The 17978-nt window shown below is 37.6% G+C and overlaps 2 protein-coding genes and 1 long non-coding RNA gene across 3 annotated transcripts; 2 read left to right on the top strand and 1 right to left on the bottom strand.

Annotated features, from left to right (window-relative positions):
• Positions 1-91: 91 nt before the first annotated feature.
• LOC119779342 (group XIIB secretory phospholipase A2-like protein) lies at positions 92-3843 on the bottom strand. The gene is made up of 4 exons (XM_038278962.1): positions 3531-3843; positions 2732-2820; positions 1732-1897; positions 92-461 (listed from the first exon to the last, which is right to left on the bottom strand). The coding sequence occupies exons 1-4, from the start codon at positions 3790-3792 to the stop codon at positions 343-345; spliced, it is 636 nt and encodes a 211-aa protein (XP_038134890.1). The 5' UTR covers positions 3793-3843; the 3' UTR covers positions 92-342.
• On the top strand, positions 2855-4566 carry LOC119779343. Its single transcript, XR_005280213.1, has 2 exons — positions 2855-2907; positions 3006-4566. It is a non-coding gene; the product is annotated as an uncharacterized LOC119779343 (long non-coding RNA).
• A 2125-nt stretch (positions 4567-6691) lies between these two features.
• On the top strand, positions 6692-17070 carry LOC119779339. Its single transcript, XM_038278958.1, has 10 exons — positions 6692-6979; positions 8397-8466; positions 8756-9019; positions 10298-10399; positions 10491-10602; positions 10687-10793; positions 10869-11005; positions 11487-12823; positions 13762-13854; positions 16805-17070. The coding sequence occupies exons 1-9, from the start codon at positions 6897-6899 to the stop codon at positions 13821-13823; spliced, it is 2274 nt and encodes a 757-aa protein (XP_038134886.1). The 5' UTR covers positions 6692-6896; the 3' UTR covers positions 13824-13854; positions 16805-17070.
• The last annotated feature ends 908 nt before the right edge of the window (positions 17071-17978 follow it).

Here is a 17978-nt window from a genome sequence, read left to right as displayed (position 1 = left end):
TGTGTTGGTCTTTCATAAAAAAAATTTTTATAGTATGAGGCTTTGTGAACCGAAGTTTGGTTCACAAAGAAGGAATTTACAGTACCCACTGTTTTCTAAAACGTTCATATTTTTATTCTTAATATATTTAACGCCTTTATGAGGTAGGCTTAACCATGAAAACAAATCACTCGATGTTTGGTAGAATACATCCACATAAGTTGATGTTGAAACAAGATCGTCTCACATAGAAGTTAAAACAATACTGACGTTTTTTAATAATTGCGAAAACAAGAAATAAGAAGGCTCAAATAAATTACTCAAGGAGTCACATCCTGTGGAAAGGCAGCATGTTTGTTTTTTTTACAGTTCATCTTTTTCTTCTCCTGGACAGTAGCAGGCCGCCCTCTGGCTGTTCATGTAGGGTCTGCAGCCCAGAGTCCACACTGTGTTGAACAAAGTGTCGGCTACAGTTTCACATGCTGAGGATGACAGAAGAAATAAATGAGGGGTGGTTTGTACAGAAAGCTCAGGTAGCTGGGATGGGATGACATGCTGCAGTCATTTAGAAAAATAAGAGATATAAAATATTAGTCTTTAATACTTTATTTAGATGGTGACAGATGATTAGAAAATAGATCCTAGATACCATTTAAGATTGATTACATTAATAGTACACACACGCAATGCTTGGTACCCCTTTGTTTAAGGAAAAAAATAACTGCTTACAAAAAGAACTTTAAATGAGATAAAACTTTAATGCACTGATCTCTATTCACTGGATTGCTGATAGCATGATGGTAGTACAGGGTGGAGTGAAGTCACCGGCTGCCATGTTGGTACTCCCTAGTTAGACTGGTCTCGATGTAAAGAATACATGCATTAAAGCATCGAACAATGCTGCTTTTATCATTTTCAACAGTGTTTAAGACATTTAAAATAAAGATGATCACTTTTACAAACACTTGCTGTTTCATAGCATAAGTAGATTACTGTAAATAATGGTAAAAAAAAAATCTGCACATCACATTGCATAATCAGTATGAAGTCTAAAAATCATGTAATGTAACATACAAATTCATCACAACATGGATGTGTTAATGGAGCATAATACAGATGTTCCAAAAGTGCTAAATTATGTACATGTAATATACATGCATTGATTACATTGTTACGGTAATTACATATACATTAATGACACATGACGTGTCCGTGAGAGTAGGGAGTACCAAGATGGTGGCAGGTGACTTCACTTATTTTGGGCTATTAACAATCTAGTGAATACATAAAGATCAATGGTTAAATGGAAGACCACCATAGTTGAAAACCAGGTTACACTAGAATTTCCCTTGTGTAACTATCTTTAACCTAGTTTAAGTACTAGTGTAAATATTTTGACAAGCCACAAACATATCTAGAAAACACTGTCGGCATTTGAAATTGACTGTCATCCAGAGGAAGAAGTTTGATTCAATTGAAGTTATATTTGTTTACATGTTCCCTTTATTTTTTGAGCAGTGTATCAATTGACCATAGAGAAGCAGCTGTCTCGTAAAGGTCATTACTGTTATATTTCCTTCTTGACATTGTGTAAACATTTCACCCCTGAATTAAGTTTTCTTTGTTTGCTCAGAGGTTGGATTATTTCCTTTCTTCCAGTTAGTTTCTTCATTTAACACCTTTTTTGCTATAGAACTTATGATACTGATGATACTCATACCAATACTGATGATACTCATACAAATGACTGACCTTCAACTTTGGACACAAAGCCAAGGCTCTTCTTGAGGTCAGAGCAGATGCTGTGGAGGCACCAACGAAACTTGGAGTCGCAGCGGTACTTGTTGGAGCCACAGGTGTCGTAACACATGTCCAGCTGATTGCAGCATTTGGTCATCGCAGGGATTCCCATATCCATCTGACACAGAAACACAGGAAAAGGATTCCATGTCTCTTCAAAATAAAATCATCGGTGTCTCCATACACGTCATACTAAAAGTTTTTGAAAAAGGAGAAGTGCCTCCTGTCAAGCCCTAGGACATGGAAATATGCTGTTGCCAAGACGATCTCTTAGCTTCAGCTTTTAATTATTCATTTATAGTTATTCTAATTTTGTTGTTTTTTTTTTTTTTTACTGAATATAGACAAAGCTTAGCCCTCATTTAGAGTTACCCTTGCTGGGATCTTTGATAATTTAATGATAAATAAAAACTGCAAATGGTTAGAACACCAGTGGCGTGCACAGACTTTTTCAGGGGCAGAAAGAAAAAAAAAAGGGGGTTGTGTAGCATGTCCTCACCACTGCAGAGGGCATTTCACTATGCATTTGGAGGGCACCTTTGATTTCAACAATTTGGTCACAATTGGGCGACTGCGCCCTCTGCCCACCCCTTGTGCACGTCACTGTAGAACACAGAGATAAATTTAATTAACTTTTTTAGGCCTGTGTCCTGTCTAAGGCCTCCTTTATCAGCCTGATGACCAGTGTTTAAAAATAGAACAGTGGATCATATTGGATGTTGGATCATATTTACACCCTAAAAGGTAATATTATACTAATTTGAAGTCCGAGAAGCTTTTCAGGTCAAACCAAATTCAAGATAGCTTTATTTACATTTAATTTCAATGGGTGGCTCCTACAAATTCAAAATTTGGTTACAGTTATTTGTTAAACAGGCATTCTAGACCTTATTTTAAAATGTGGTTGTTGTTTTTTTAGCCCAGGAACCAGCTTTTGATCAATCAAGCGTACCCCATCTGGAATAGGAAGGCCGAAGAAGTAGGAACTGCATCCATCAGGCTCAGGCATCTTGTAGCCGGGACGAGGGATAGGTGCTTTACCTGAAATATCAAATCGGGGGGGGGGGGGGGGGGGGGGGGGGGGAAACTTCAGAAGCATGTCATGACTGCATGACCATTGATAAATCTGTAAGTTCAAAATAGACTGACATTTGCACATAGAAAGACAAAATCTAAATGTGTGACACATCCCCCAGTGACCAAATTATCCTTCTCCTATCACACAGAGGCCACAGTCCATTTCCAGGCCCTCGTCCAGATAACAGAACCAATATGGGAAAATATCTCAGTCCAGTCAGGAGCAGAGGAAAAAGCTTCCTTAAGGATTCTTGGAGGCAGCGTATTAAAATAAAATCTGAACTGGAAGCTTTTAAATGTCACTACTTTTCTTTTTTTATTTTTACCCTAAAATCTAGATGAAGAAATGCAACATTAATGTATGTTTTTGTAGCATAATTACTGCAGAAAAATATAGAGAAAATAGAAAGTGATAGTTAATTATCTTGAGACACATTGAGGTTTTTCATGGTTCCAATTCAGGCAAAGATTGTCTTTGAGACAAATTAAATGAGCATACATTTTTATTATATATATTTCTTGCAGAATGTATACCTATATAGTCATATGAATTATAAGTCTTAACATGTTTAAAAGTAGTGCCTGATCCTAATTGATACAGATAGATACAATAATGTATAATTTTGCCCTTCAATCTAAAGAAAGTGATTTCCTTTGATCCAGGTCAGGTTTACCATGTCTGCAGCGATACTGGCACACTCCATCTTTTCCACCCATGAACTCCAGCATCGAGTCAAAGTAGCCGCTGACCGCCTCAAAGCTTCCTCGGAGTGAGTTAATCCCCCAGTCCTCGCTCTGATCCCCTGCCTGGGCGCCACCATCAGAGGTTTGACCTGATGGAGGTGGTGTGGATTCAGGGTTTTCAGCATCCTGAGCTGCTGCTCTGAGGATCAGCAGGCCCACCAGGAGGGGAGCGAGAAGGACCCAGCGTGTCATCCTGTGGCTCCGTCGGCTCAGTATGAACAGGATTCAGGTCCTATGAAGGGAGACACTGAAACTGACTGCATGACCTGAACTTTGAGCCAAACGTGGGCCGGCCTTGCATGTGGAAGCACGAAGTCCAGCTCCTATCTCACCTTTTCAACATGTTCAGGCTTTTATCAGTCCTGCTGATGATGAATGTGTCTGTTGAGCTTTTTAATTACATTAATTACAGTTCTGATCATTTCAGATTTGATGTTGCAGTTGCATCATAGTGGAGTCCTACAAAGAGGGACAATTTAATGACATTAGTTTCTAACATTCTGTCAATGTTTTAGGGTAGAAAACTAAAAAAATAAAATTAAAAACTTTTCCAACCTGACAAAAAAAAGAATAAATCAGGTTAAGTTTTTTAATGCATATTTTGACTTTTACTTATAAAACACTTACTTAGATTTTTTAAAATAGAGAAAAATAGAATTGCATTTATTAATTTATCTAATGAAATTAGAGATTTTCTCTCAATTAAAGTTTTTTCTTTTTAATCTGTAGATCAGAATTCTGCTATAGCTGATGAATGTTTCATCCTACCTTTTTTAGACCCTACAAAATCCCCAAACCCCAACGAAACTTTCCAATAAGGTGATATTTTAATATGACCAACATGTTGTCAAGCTGGACCATATGGGATCTAATAAAGGTTCTGTGAAAAGAGACCTTATAATAAAAAAAGAAGAAAGAAACAAGGCTGATCTCAGCAACAAAACAGGGAAAACCAAAAGCAAAGAACATTTCCAGTCTCTAAAAAGGCACGGCATAGATAAAATGGGGCTGGGTAGCTTTAAAGATGATGAATCAGATTTTCAAATGAACATTCCTATTCCATTCTCCCTTGATTAGATTTTAGATTTTATGTTGATAATGTTTTATTTCAATTCTAATGCTTTTTCCACCTTTAGTACTGTTATACTAGAGCTTTCAAAAGGTATTAAACTTCTCATGCAGGACTTCTGTTCAGTTTAATCTATAATTTCCTATTTTAGCTTTGTACTTTTTCTCTTTTGCTTTTACTTGAAGGTATAATGGAGGATTTACACAAACAAGACCCACCCTCTCCACTTAAAAAAAAAATGCACATGCACAACCCTGTACCCGCTCCCGAAGGGAAACCCCTATTAAATGCATGCAACAGCGTGCACAAGCCCATTTCTCTTCATGCACGCCCTGTTTAAAAGTTGCTGTTTGCATCGCTAATACAAGCTTACTTTCTAAAAGAAGATTTGCAATTTTTCCACTATGTCAGACTCACCACCGATAAGTGAAAATGGGGACAAGCACATAGGATGGCCTTACATAAACGTATCACTAGAATGATTGACAATTAGGAGGACCACTTATTTAGATGATCCTCCACTATACCTTTAATGCACTTTGTTTATAAATCACACATTGTTTATAAATGGCAAATCAAAAATGCTAGTCTTATCCCCTTCATTCCTTAAATGTCCTTAAAATTTTAAAAAATAAATAGTAAATAATTTAGGAAAAGTAATCATTCTCATATCTGTGGACCCCTCTGAGATAACCTTTCTCTCCTCGTACTTCATACTTCAAGTTCATGAATTTAAATATACAAAAAATAATATATCTTAAGTTTACCAAGTTCATTGGTAAAATCATGCTTATTTGGACAAGATTCGAATTAAATTCCAAGTATAGGTTAAGTTTACTCGTACGAAAAATCAGAATGTATTTTTATCATATGAAAATACTATTGGAAGTATACTTAAATTAACCTTTTAGTCTACTATTGCTATGATGACAGAATGTTATTTTATATATTATAAAATATATATTTTGCAATTTGGCATAGCAGGATAGGATCCTTGACCTGAGCAGGGCACTAATGTTAAACTCATCAAGCAACCAGCTTGTTAAAATATCCCACCTTATGATAATTCTGTTTCCAGCAACATTGAAAAGATCCCATTAATTGTAACAGCTCATGTTGTTGTCTGGCCACAATTATTGCCAAAAATCAGCCAAGGAGGTCAGACGGATGTAAACAAGTCTCCACCACTTTCAGGTACTTAGCTTTGAGTGGAATAAGCTTAACTACAATAGTTTACAATTTACACAGTTCCCAGCTCTTAGGATGAGTATAAACAACTTGTTCATGAGAGTGGGACTTTTTTTAAGCTAATTGTTGCATTTTAAACTGTTATTAAGAGGAAACCAGTTTATATCTTGAGACAGTAGTACATCTCCAAGCCTTTTCCCAGGAAATCCTATTACCAAATATTCATGCTCCGTATAGTTTGCATGGGATTCGATTGCACTTTACTTGAACTGCATAGAATAAATAAGGAGCAAAGTTTTGAAATTCTTAGTTTAAAGTATATTTAAGATGCAAGTATTTTAGTAGGGCCCATTCTGCTTTACTTCAATTCTCTAAAAATCACCAAAATATAGAAAATAATGTATATTGTGAGAAAAATGTTCCAGATAACGTCAGATCACTTATTGTTATTCAGTAATATTTACTGTTTTATAAAAAAAAATCCACATTTTGCCACTTTGTTTCAGTTAAATCCTCTGAAAACCTCCAACCTATAGCTGCACCTGTCCTCATCTCACCCTGACTGGGTTTCCTGTCCAATTAGAAATCTCAACCCCAAGGTTTGGTGAAAAGTTGGCAGCGCTGTAGGCATCATAAAATGTCTCAAAAAAAGAAAAACACCAATCTAACTGAGCTAAAGGTAAAGTTGTGTGCAGCAGTTCCGCAAAAAAAATAAAATAAATAATAACATTTTCAATTTAATAATTCCACTTTTACGTTTACATTTTTGATATTTTCTGAATTTGGTTTAGCCTTAATCATACTCCGGGCCGATAGGTGGCGATAAAGCGCCGTTAGACAGAAGAGCGCTTTAAAGGAAGGAATCGTCGCCGTGAGGAAGCCACGCGACTTCTGCCACTGGATTTCTATTTACATGACCGCTGTAGCGAAGCATCTGTTCAGGACAGTTGGTAAATGCTTCTACTTTCATGGAAGTCTTGTAAATGACTTTACCCGTATTGCGCTCCGTCTGCTGAGGAACTTGTGAGCAGATAGAAAAATGGCTTTTGCCACTTTGTTCTCTGGATTGTCTCCTATGGCTGAAGATGTGAGGAATCCTGGTGGTTCTCATATTACACCAAGGTAAAACTGCACATGATCATACAGGGCTGCCAACTTTTCACCAAACCCTGGGGTGAGATTTTGAAATAGTTTGGACAGGAAACCCAGTCAGGGTGAGATGAGGACAGGTGCAGCTATAGGTTGGAGGTTTTCAGAGGATTTAACTGAAACAAAGCGGCGAAATGTGGAATTTTTATAAAACAGTAAATGTTACTGAATAACAATAAGTGATCTGTAGTTATGTGGAACATTTTTCTCACAATATACATTCTTTTCTACATTCTGGTGATTTTTAGAGAATTGAAGTAGAGCAGAAAGGGCCCTACTAAAATACTTGCATCTTAAATATACTTATATATATCTTATATATCACAACTTAACTCATTAATTATTCTCTGCAGTGTAAGTAAAGTGCAATCGAAACCAATGCCAACTACACTGTGCATGAATATTTGGTAATGGGTTAAGGATTAAAAAGCTTCATTCTTAATAATTGACAAAACAGCTAAACAATTCAGACCTTCTAGGAGGCTGTAGATTTTTTAAAAAACTCACCATGACAGGAGACAGCACTTCTCTGGATGTTTCATTTGGAAAATGTGATGGAAATTAAGTTTTTAAACATATTCAGTGGACCAAAATAAGGATAAATTAATAAGATAAGAATAAAATGAGAACATCCCTGTGGTTTCTCCCTCTATGAATCCAGGATAACTGAGTTGTTTTGCACATCCTCTCTGGATGCGGTTGGTCTTTTCTTTGGTGGCTGATCTTTTGAAAAATAAAATGCAATGATTCTTTTTCTTTTTTTGGAGCTCCTATGGGTTTGAGAGGCAAACCTGAAATCTTTAAGAATTAAAATATTAGTGTTGGTTTAATTACTCCCAAATTCCAACTGGAGATAATTAAACTAGACTGAATAATTATTGAACTTGTGAGCAAAACATGGACTAAAACTGGGACTAAAAAAAAAAGCACCAGGTAAAGAGAAAACAATTATTTTTGATGTGATCCTACACTCAGTCTCCACATCAATACTTTAAGCAAGCTGCTGTATTTTTTTTATTCATATTTACACACGTACTATATTAAAAATTGAAGCTTAAAATCTTCAATAATTTACAAAGAGAATTATCCTGTCCAGATGAGATAAGATCAAACTTAAAATGATATACCTCGTAACAACTGTCTTTTTTTCAATATCTACCATGGCATCCCCCCCCCGTGTGTGAGCACTAAGGTTGTATTAAAAATGCAGACTATATTTTGATCACCATGGTATTTTTCATAAAATTTTAGTGTGAGAAATTTGGAATATGGAGTGAGAGTGTGAGATGGGTGAGTCTCACTCCCAATGGGGGAGAGTTGACAGCCCTGTTCATGTAGTTTTATTAGTAAAGCAGAATCTGTTCTGCATGGCATGCTCTCTGTCTCCTAGCAACAGATCAGAGGATGGTTCAAGAGGAAAGAGGAAAATGCAGGGAGAGCAACACGGCTCTTATAAGAAGGTGAGATACTTCCCTACATTTAAAGTTAATAGACAAGATCCATCAAATTCACTTCAGATGTAATTAATGAAGACAAGCGATAAAGAGTCTACTTATGATTATTTAATCATCATAAAATGTCAACCCTAAAATCTACTGATCAGCATTCTTTTGAATACATCTGTTTGCATTTTTTCTAACATGTTTTGCTGTTATTATTGTTATGCAAGCCCTTGCAAAAAAAAAAAAAATGTCATGACATGTCAAGGTTTTTTTATCTATTGACTGCTTTATCCTTTTCTCATAAAAGAAATGTCAACAGTTCCAGACAGAAGATGGCTCCACCTGCTGGAGCAAACCCTGCCAAAAGCAAGCTGCTAAGAGTGAACGCTCTTCTCCGGGCCAGATGTATAAAAGCCACTTTAACTGGAGTCAAAACAGCAAGCAGGGCGGCTATGGGCCGTATAATCAAACTAAAGATAACGGAAACATGAATAAGATGCATCAGTGGAATCAGAAGAAGAAAAAGAAACAACCTAATAATAGAAGGGCAAAACAGAAGTTAACACTACAGGTGAGCAAAGGTTGGCAGTCTGTGCTTTCAGGGGCGGAGCTAAATCTGATTAAGAAATAATTGACACCTAACAGCACCAATTAGCTAAGTAATATTTAATTTGAACAAAAAGCTTGTTAATATTTTGTAAGCTGAAGAAAACTCCTCTGGTTTATTTCATAAAGATGAATATGAGATGTTGCCTTAAATGGTAAATTAATGATTAACATTTAAAGAATGAGAAATGAATAATGATATTTTTTATTAAATAATAATAAGAACATTTTGAAAGCACATTTGACTAATTTGGCACCAAGATTGGGTTTTATATAGTAAAATGGTGTCTGTTTGTAAAGCACTTTATTTTGCTTCTATTTTCATAATATTCAGTCACCCATGCACTAAAGGTATATTTAAGATTTTTGCTAATTTTCTCTACTCCCTGTAGCTGCTGCAGAGAGGGAACAACTATTATACGTGTGCACGAGCCCATTTTTCCTTTTGCACGCTCTGTTTAAAAGTTGCTGTTTGAATCGCTCATACAAGCTTACTTTCCAAAAGAAGATTTGCTATTTTTCCACTATGTCATTACCTGCCTGCTTAGAATTACCTCCCATCTCGCACATTGATGAGAAAACAGACTGAAAAGAGAACTTTTAAACATATACTTAATGTTTTGTCAGAAATTATATTGAATGGTGTTGATAGAAAATGCATTTCTCTGAGCAGAGAATATTTTCATCCGACTGACTGTAGCACATCAACTAATACGTCTCTCCATACAAGAAAAAGTCATATTCATTCGGTTTTATCTATCCCCTAAAACTCAATTTTGGGAAATCCATGCAATGTGAAACATGAAAGTATTAAGAATCTGTTTAAAAGTTCCCTTTTCGTTCATATTTCAATCCATTTTCACGTCAGTGTACGAGAGGGAAGGTGATTCTCAGCAGGTAGGAATAATTTTCTGCATAACACCGGTAGGTGAAAATTGGGACAAGCATGTTGGACGGTCTTATGTAAACGTATTACCACAATGATTGACAAATATTTTGATGATCCACCTGGAAAAAGAGCCTCCTCCTCTATACCTTTCATGCACTTTGTTTATGAATCACACATTGTTTATAAATGGCAAATCAAAAACACTAATCTTATCCCCTTCGTTCCTAAAATGTCTTTAACATTTTTAAAAGAAAAAATTAGAAAATGATTGAAGAAAAAAAATAATTCTTATATCTGTGAACCCCCCTGAGATTCCCTTCATCTTGTTATTCTCATGTTTAACCTCATGTTTAGGAGAAACCAAAATTCATGAGTCAGGAGTTTAAGGACCAGAACGCCGTGTTGTTTGATGGACGTCTACTCTGTCGACATTTTCTTTTTGAACGATGCATTAAGGTCTGTTACACAAGACTTAACAAGTTACAGGATCCTTATTGTTAAATGTGTCTGAATGACCAATGTTTTTTTTTTTTTACCTTTTTTACAGGAAGATCAGTGCCAGCTGGAACATGCAACATGCAACGACATCATCAAAGAAGCCTGCAAATTCTACATCCAGGGAGCCTGCTTAAAAGGAGAGAAATGCCCTTACATGCATAATATCCTTTCTCTGGTTCTTGTTTTATTGCAGTTAACTTGTAGAAATTCCACACCCCTTTTCTTTTTCCTTTACTCCTCACCACAGTCGTTTCCATGCAAGTTTTTCCACAGCACAAGATGTTTTCAAGAAGGAAACTGCAAGTTCTCCCATGATCCTCTTACCGACATCACTAAAAAACTGCTGGACGAGGTTGGCTGAAATTCAAAGCGTTAAAATCCATCTCTTTGTTCTGGAAAAGCTAACGTTCAAGGCTTCTCCCTGCAGGTGTGGAAAAAAGAGGAATGTTTAAAAGAACTTGCAAAGAACAATGAAAAGGAGTCGTCAGAACAGATGCCGAAAACGGAGGAGACCAAACCTGCTGAAGAAAACAAAAACCCTGATTTTCTTACACAACCTCACAGGTATGAAAACACTAAAAAGCACATCAGGCCGCTTTAGGGTTCACCTCTAAACATAAAAGTCACTACATGAACCTCAGTTATTGGAAAATATATATTGAGATTAGAAAACAGAGATCAGAAAATATTAATAAAAAATTTGGAAGGAGGTTCTCGGGGATGAAAAGGGGATAAAAAAAACTGCATGTACTTTCCCTGTATTCTGTTGTGGCCCCAGATGAATAAAATGGATGTGAACACCATTGCTTATAACTGATAGAAAGCTAATATTACACACCTGCCAACACCATGTTTAGCCATGGTGGTGGCAGGATGGTGCATTAAAATTTATGAAAAGGTTTTAAACCCATCTTCTGTTTCACAAGTGTGTCACTTTCTCTGACCGATGGTCTGTAAGCTGAAATGTAGGTTTTCTGGTGTTATGGCATTAAACTGCTTGTTTAGAGTCATTTAATCACTGAAGTTGAACCATTTGTTTTTCCAGGCCCTGCTTTTACAACAGTGCGGATGCTGAGAAGGAACCCCCTGAGCATCCTAATGTAACAGAACCGTGTGTTTTAGATACAAACCAACCTGACGGCTATACGTCGACCTCTCAGAACCAACAGGAGCCCGTTCCATATTCAGTAGAAGCTGTGCTCGGACCCCAGCTGTCCAGAACTTTTTCCAGTTTCTCCAAAACTCTTACAAGACTGGATGATTCCTCTACCTCGGAACCTCATGCTACTTCTAGCGGCACTTGTCCTAGCCAAAGCATAGCTCCCTACTCTGTTGAAGCTGTCCTTCGCTCTTATACATCAGCAGATGATTCTCCCAAAGGCCAAACACCCGATCCTGCTGCTAAAAGAATCCCGTTTTATGCACCACTTGTTATTTCGGAAGAAATCAAAGCGCCTCCTTTTAGAAAGGAGAAGCTGCCTTCAATTCTCAGTGAGGATGGATCTCAATGTACAATGCCAAAGAGCTTGTCATCAGTTGAAGTGAAATGCAGACTCGTTTCTGACCAAATACCTGTTCTTTTTAACACATCAGAGGACGGGCAGAAAACTTACACAAAACAAGAGTCGTATAATCCGGAGAGGTCTGCATCCTGCAGGAGTAAAGGACTGAAGAATTCACTCTACCAACCGCAGCTCATTTCTTCCACAGGAAGAGATGCGATTCCAGTTCACCCTGTAGCGACCTGTGATAAGAAAAGAGACTCTGCTGGTGTCGTATTTCATAACTCTCAACTTCCTGAGAACTCCAGAAATAATCGGCTAAATGTCCAAACTGGTACACAGGAACAGTTTTCTAACACCTCCCTAAAATCCATCAGCAGAGCTCCTATTCTGGGAGATGTTTCAGCTGCAGGGAATAAAATGCAGAAAATACCATTTAAAAGCCTTTTTGCAAGCCCCCTTACTGACAGTGCTGCTCCAGCATCAGAGTCAGCAGCTGCAGCTGCGCCACTGCAGCAGGCTGAGGATCGACGACATCCCTCCCTGCCCTTCATCAGCCTTTTTGCTTCCCCTCTTAGTGAGAATCCATCTTGTTTTCCCCGTCCTGAGAAAAAAACACCGGACCCTGCTGACCCTCCCTGTAAGCAGCAGTTGGCAGAGAATGCCGCATTGAGCTCCAAACAGAGAGCCTCTGATCAAATCTTCCCGTCTCCAGTTAGTTCTCTCAGGGAAGCGTCTGCCAAATCCTCCCAGAGGTCCAAAACCGTAAACCATCCGAAACAGCCGCCATCTTCAGTTTGCAGCACTTTATCCGACTCGCCTCGTAATCCATCTTCAAATCGGACGGATCAGAATCAATCCGATGATTCATCTCCCAGAGGTAAGAGAGGAAAACCTGCACAAGACCAACTGATAGGAATTAAAATGGGCATTTGTTTGACAGACAACACAAAATGGTAGGTACGGTATTTTGCAGGGAGGTCCCGATACAACTTTTTTATTTCCCATACTATACTGATATAGAAGCTTTGGGTCTTGACCAGTACAGATTTTAGCCTGATACAATATCAGCAGGAATCCTACATATTTCTATTTGCTTTTATAGTGTGGAATGAAAGCAGAATAATATTCAACATCAGGCATGAGAACAACTGAAGACTTTCTTTTTTTTTTTGCTTTTTTATTCACCAAAGAGTTACAGAAACTTAGAAGCAAAGTTGTTATGAGTTTTCTAATATCTGAGATTATAGAGGCAGGCCCGTATGTTGCAACATTCATTCATGTTCAATATCGGATCTGGACATCTCTAATAGTTTGGGAGATGGAGAAAAATAATTTGTAGTTTTCTGTTTTTTAACTTCAAGATCTGAAGATAGTGGCTCGTTTTTCTGACAGGCCATTCTACCACAATGTCTTTTATTAAAATCCAGTGAAATGAGAGCCAAAGGTCAGCTGATGAGTAAATAAGAGTCAAGACATCTGTCTTTTAGCCCAAAACAGTATATTGTAGAATACTTATTTTCCTCAGTCATGACCGCAAGTGATGTGAGGTGCGTCTTATAATTTCAAGCTCAGTCTGCTGTAAAGTCAGGGAGTAAATAGATAACATACTTCTCAGATTTGTAAAAACATTCTGAAATCTTGGGATTATTTTCTTCCCAATTAGAGTCACACAGCACTTCACGTGGATCTGTCACTAAAAATCTATATGGCATCAAAGATTGTGAATAAGTTCATCCCCACATCAGTGTTTTTCACATGGATAAAAGTGATTCATGTCCACTATTTCTCCTTTCCTCTCTGGTTTGGCTTCTTTAGCAACTTCGGTCCTGAAATCCCTCTTTGTTGAGCTGACACCGTTCCAGGAGGACGGAGAATGACAGAACAGCCGTCAGAGCAGAGTCTGATCAGGTAAGCTCCTTCTGTTGGTCCAAACATATGACTTAAACATCACTGTTTATAAGCCTTTAATGTAACAATAGTGCAGCAGCTTTATAAGCAACTGCAGAAGTAGATTACTTTTTTTTTTTTAAAGACTTAGGTAAATACACTGACGATTTAAGCTGATTTAGCACCTTTATTTATGTATCTATTTCGTCCCTCTTATGAGTGATTTTCACACTGTGGAACCAACAATCATAGCAATATACATGATATTCAGAGAAAAGTTTTGATTCCAGGGTTTCATTAATAAATTGAAGCAGGAATCATGCTGTCTGCACAACAGCTGCTCCTGACTGGTTTAACAGGAAGCAGAGGTTTTGATTAGGCTGATAATGGTGCTTCACTGTGTGTAAAGGTGTAGACTCATTTAATCCAGTAGGAGGCAGTGTTTCTACATGACATCCTGCCCTAAATAATGGGGAGTGGTGACCTAATGGTTAGGGCATAGGGCTTGGAGTCCTGAAGTTGTGAGTTTGAAAACCACTCCCACAGATTTCCACTCTGGGTCTCTGAGCAAAACCATTAACCCCCAATTGCTCCCATGATGGCAGCCCACTGCTCCCCAAGGGGATGGGTTAAATGCAGAGGTAGATTTCTCCAATGTGAAATCAATACAGTTGAATTATTATTCTTTTTTTATTTTAAATACTGTGTTTTACAAAAAACTGAAACAGAGGTGCAAAAATTAGTAGAGACAAAAAATATTTAGGAATCGCATGTTGAAACGTCAGCAGCAGGAGATGATCAGCATGAAAACTTTCCCACAGGTCTCTAGCAGATGAGCAGCGGTCCCCCTATTTACCTTTCTCCACACTGTTCGATATGTGAATTTTTTTTTTGGCCTCTTATTCTTCTGGATTTCTCAGTTTGATTCGTTCTTAAACTTTTATTTTCATTAGGCCAGCACACTATTCCACATCATCGTACTTGAATCCATCTACTGTTTTTCCCAGTTTGAAGGGAAAAGTCCTTCTGTGTCACATCGCATTTCTAACCCAGAGAATCTGGGAATGGAGGAATACTTTTTGCAAAGTTTTTCAAAAATGTTGGTCAATGTAAAATCATAATTGTTAAAAAAAAAAAAAAAAAAAAAGGTTCAACTACACTTCTTTTTAAGGAATTGTCACAGGTGATTATGTTAAAGGTACAGTGGAGGATTTTTGCCTTTTTTTTTTTTTTTTTGAAAAGATCTGCCCTCTTTAAAAAATACACATGCACAACCCTGTACCCGCTCCCGAGAGGGAACGCCTATTAAACACATGCGAGAGCGTGCACAAGCCCATTTCTCCTTGTACACGCTCTGTTTAAAAGTTGCTTTCCAAAAGATTTGCAATTTTTTCACTATGTCAGACTTTCCACTGTTAAGTGAAAATAGGGCTAAGCAAGCAGGACGGCCTTACGTAAACATATCACCAGAATGATTGACAATTAGGAGGACCACTTATTTAGATGATCCACATGGAAGAAGAACATCCTCACTATACCTTTAAATAGTTTCCTTTTCTGGGATTGTTTTTCCTCATTCTTCAAATTAAATTGAATTACAGATTGATTTAGTTCTTTTCTGGATGCAATAAAATATGGATGTTGTTTAGACCTTTGGTCCTTTACCTTATCGAGATAATGACCAAACTATCTCGTTGTCACGAGAAAACAGCTTTCGTTATTTTTTGATGATGAGAAAATTAACAAATTTTCCTGAGAAAACCACTGTGTAAAAGTATCGGAGGGATGCGACCGCTGTCGGCTTCCATACCTCAGATATCATTGCCAGTGTTGCCAGTTATTGTGGAGGATATTACAACTATTACATTTAAATTCAACTCTTTGCAGGCTCTTTTCGTTTCTGTGTGGTCGTTTGCCATTCCCCTGCATTGATTTGTGCCCATCTGCATGAATGTTTTTCCTCATTGATATTACTCTACTATAGTTTTTTTGCAGTACAATTCTCGTTGTATTAATCTATTGTGTCCAATGACTGCAGATATTTTTGCGTGTCAGTTTGTATCTGACTTTCAGTGAACTATTAAAAAAACAAAGACGCAAAGACTGAATTCTCACTTGAGTCTCATATTTAGAAAATCAATCTGCAAGTGGTAAACATTTAACTTTGCATGATTTTGTGTAACTTGGTCAATAAAATATGATCTGTGCGTTGATCAAGGCAAGCACACAAAAAAAGGTTTGCACAGGCTGTCTGCTGAATTGCAATTGCTCCGGTCTGCTCTGCATGTAAATACATGTTTGCACCTGTTTTAACACATGCAGACCTTTTGAACATCCATGCCACCGACATCTCTGTTCTTGTTCTTTATGACATGGTAGGAATTCTCTGTAATAGGAGGAAAGAAAAATAAATGAAGAATAAAATCAGGACAAGGCTAGCACAAGAGTGAATCTGTACAAGGTGTTGCACCGTGGGGAGACCTCAACCTAAAACGAGGATAAAAAACTGCTGCTGTTATTGGACTTATCTGATGACCTCTTAGTGTTACTATTGTGACTTTATAGTCATTGATTTGTGCCACTATAAAAGATAAAGAGGCTGACTTACTTTGAAGGCAAATAAACAATGAGCTCAAGAGGTAAACTTGCACTTAACCGACTTATTTATAAGAATATTAAAGTAACATTTGCAAAAGGCTGCTGTTCACAAGTGTCCATGGGAAAATGTAAAACCCTACCCACCTCTTCAAACATGTAATCGTGCAGTGCGTCTTTGAGCTGCTTAAAGTGTGGCTGTGGGGTAAACGGCTCACAAGTGACGGCATTAACAACAGTGCTGTTTCCACAGGGTCCTGTAGGGAGACAGCGTCTCAAAAATGCTTTCAAACTGAAGTATTTGCTGTCTTGGTTTTATGGGTAGAGTTTGTTACATTGGTGACTTTCTCTATTTGTCCATTTTAAATTCTTGCAGTACTTTGGGGCACCAGTTGCACTACAGCGACCTTCCTCCATCCACCACCAGTGGAAGTGCTATGGGTGAACAGCTTTGGACCACACTACTCACCAGTCAACCACCAGCTCCATTAACACGCCTGTGGAGGAGGAAGAACAGCTGATTAATGAAACAATCAAATGCTGTTTTAAAGCTCTTATAAAATAAATGCAAAGACGTGATGGTTATTGGTTTGTTAAGTTCTGTATGCACTAAAACATTTTAAGAATAAAACATTAACTGCTGAAAATTAAAAAAAAGCTGCTTTTCTTTAGTTTTCTTTTCTTTCTTTATATGAAAAACCTACTTTTGATCTTTTAATTAGTATCAAAAACTTTTGTGGGTGTTTTGTAACAGGTGAGTAAGGTGTCTAAGGGGTGCAAACCCCCTGCAAATTTAGATTGGTGAAGCAAATACAAACAGTAGTTGATTTATACACAGTGCATCTGAAAAGGATAGAAAAAAAAAACTTCATTTTCTAATTCACATTTCATGTTACAGTCTCATTGCTAATTGGAATTCATTTCACACACAATACCCCTTAATGACAAGTTTAAAATGAATCGATGCAAACCAGATGTAAAAAGTCATCTCAACACTTTGCTGATTCATATTAGTAGCCTTTATAACATTTGTCTTCTTTAAGATGCCACCATCTTGGCACGCATAAGGTCGTTTTGTCTGATTCCTTTATTAAGAATCTCTAACTTCATCAGGTTGAATTTGAAACATTCGGGCGCAGACACTTGTAGATCTCTACAGAGATCTGGGCTCCACGCTTGGAGTTCATCGACCTGCTGTCCCACTTTGAGGTTACAGAGATATCCTGGAAGAAAAACTAGCTCCAGAGGCCTCTAAAGTCATTCATCTTTACGTTAACTCTAGCTAGTCTGCCTGTTCCTGTGGCGGAGAAACGTCTCCTCAGCATTATGTTGCCACCACCATGCTGAAGTGTAGATATATAATTGTGCACATAATAGGCATCTGGTTGTCTCCAAACATGAATCCTGGGATTGAGGCTTAAGGATTCAGTCTTTGTTAGACCAGATAAATATTTCCTGACAATCTGAGCGTCCTTCAAGCTCACTTTTGCTAACTCTGGCTTGGCTGTCATTTGTGTTTTACAACCAAGTACCTTTCACACAGCCGCTCT

This window comes from Cyprinodon tularosa, unplaced genomic scaffold, assembly GCF_016077235.1.
Source record: "Cyprinodon tularosa strain WSP-4 unplaced genomic scaffold, ASM1607723v1 ctg146, whole genome shotgun sequence".
Lineage (NCBI taxonomy): Eukaryota > Metazoa > Chordata > Actinopteri > Cyprinodontiformes > Cyprinodontidae > Cyprinodon > Cyprinodon tularosa.
Note: the sequence above shows the minus strand (reverse complement) of the source record. Positions and strands in the feature narration are given on the sequence as shown.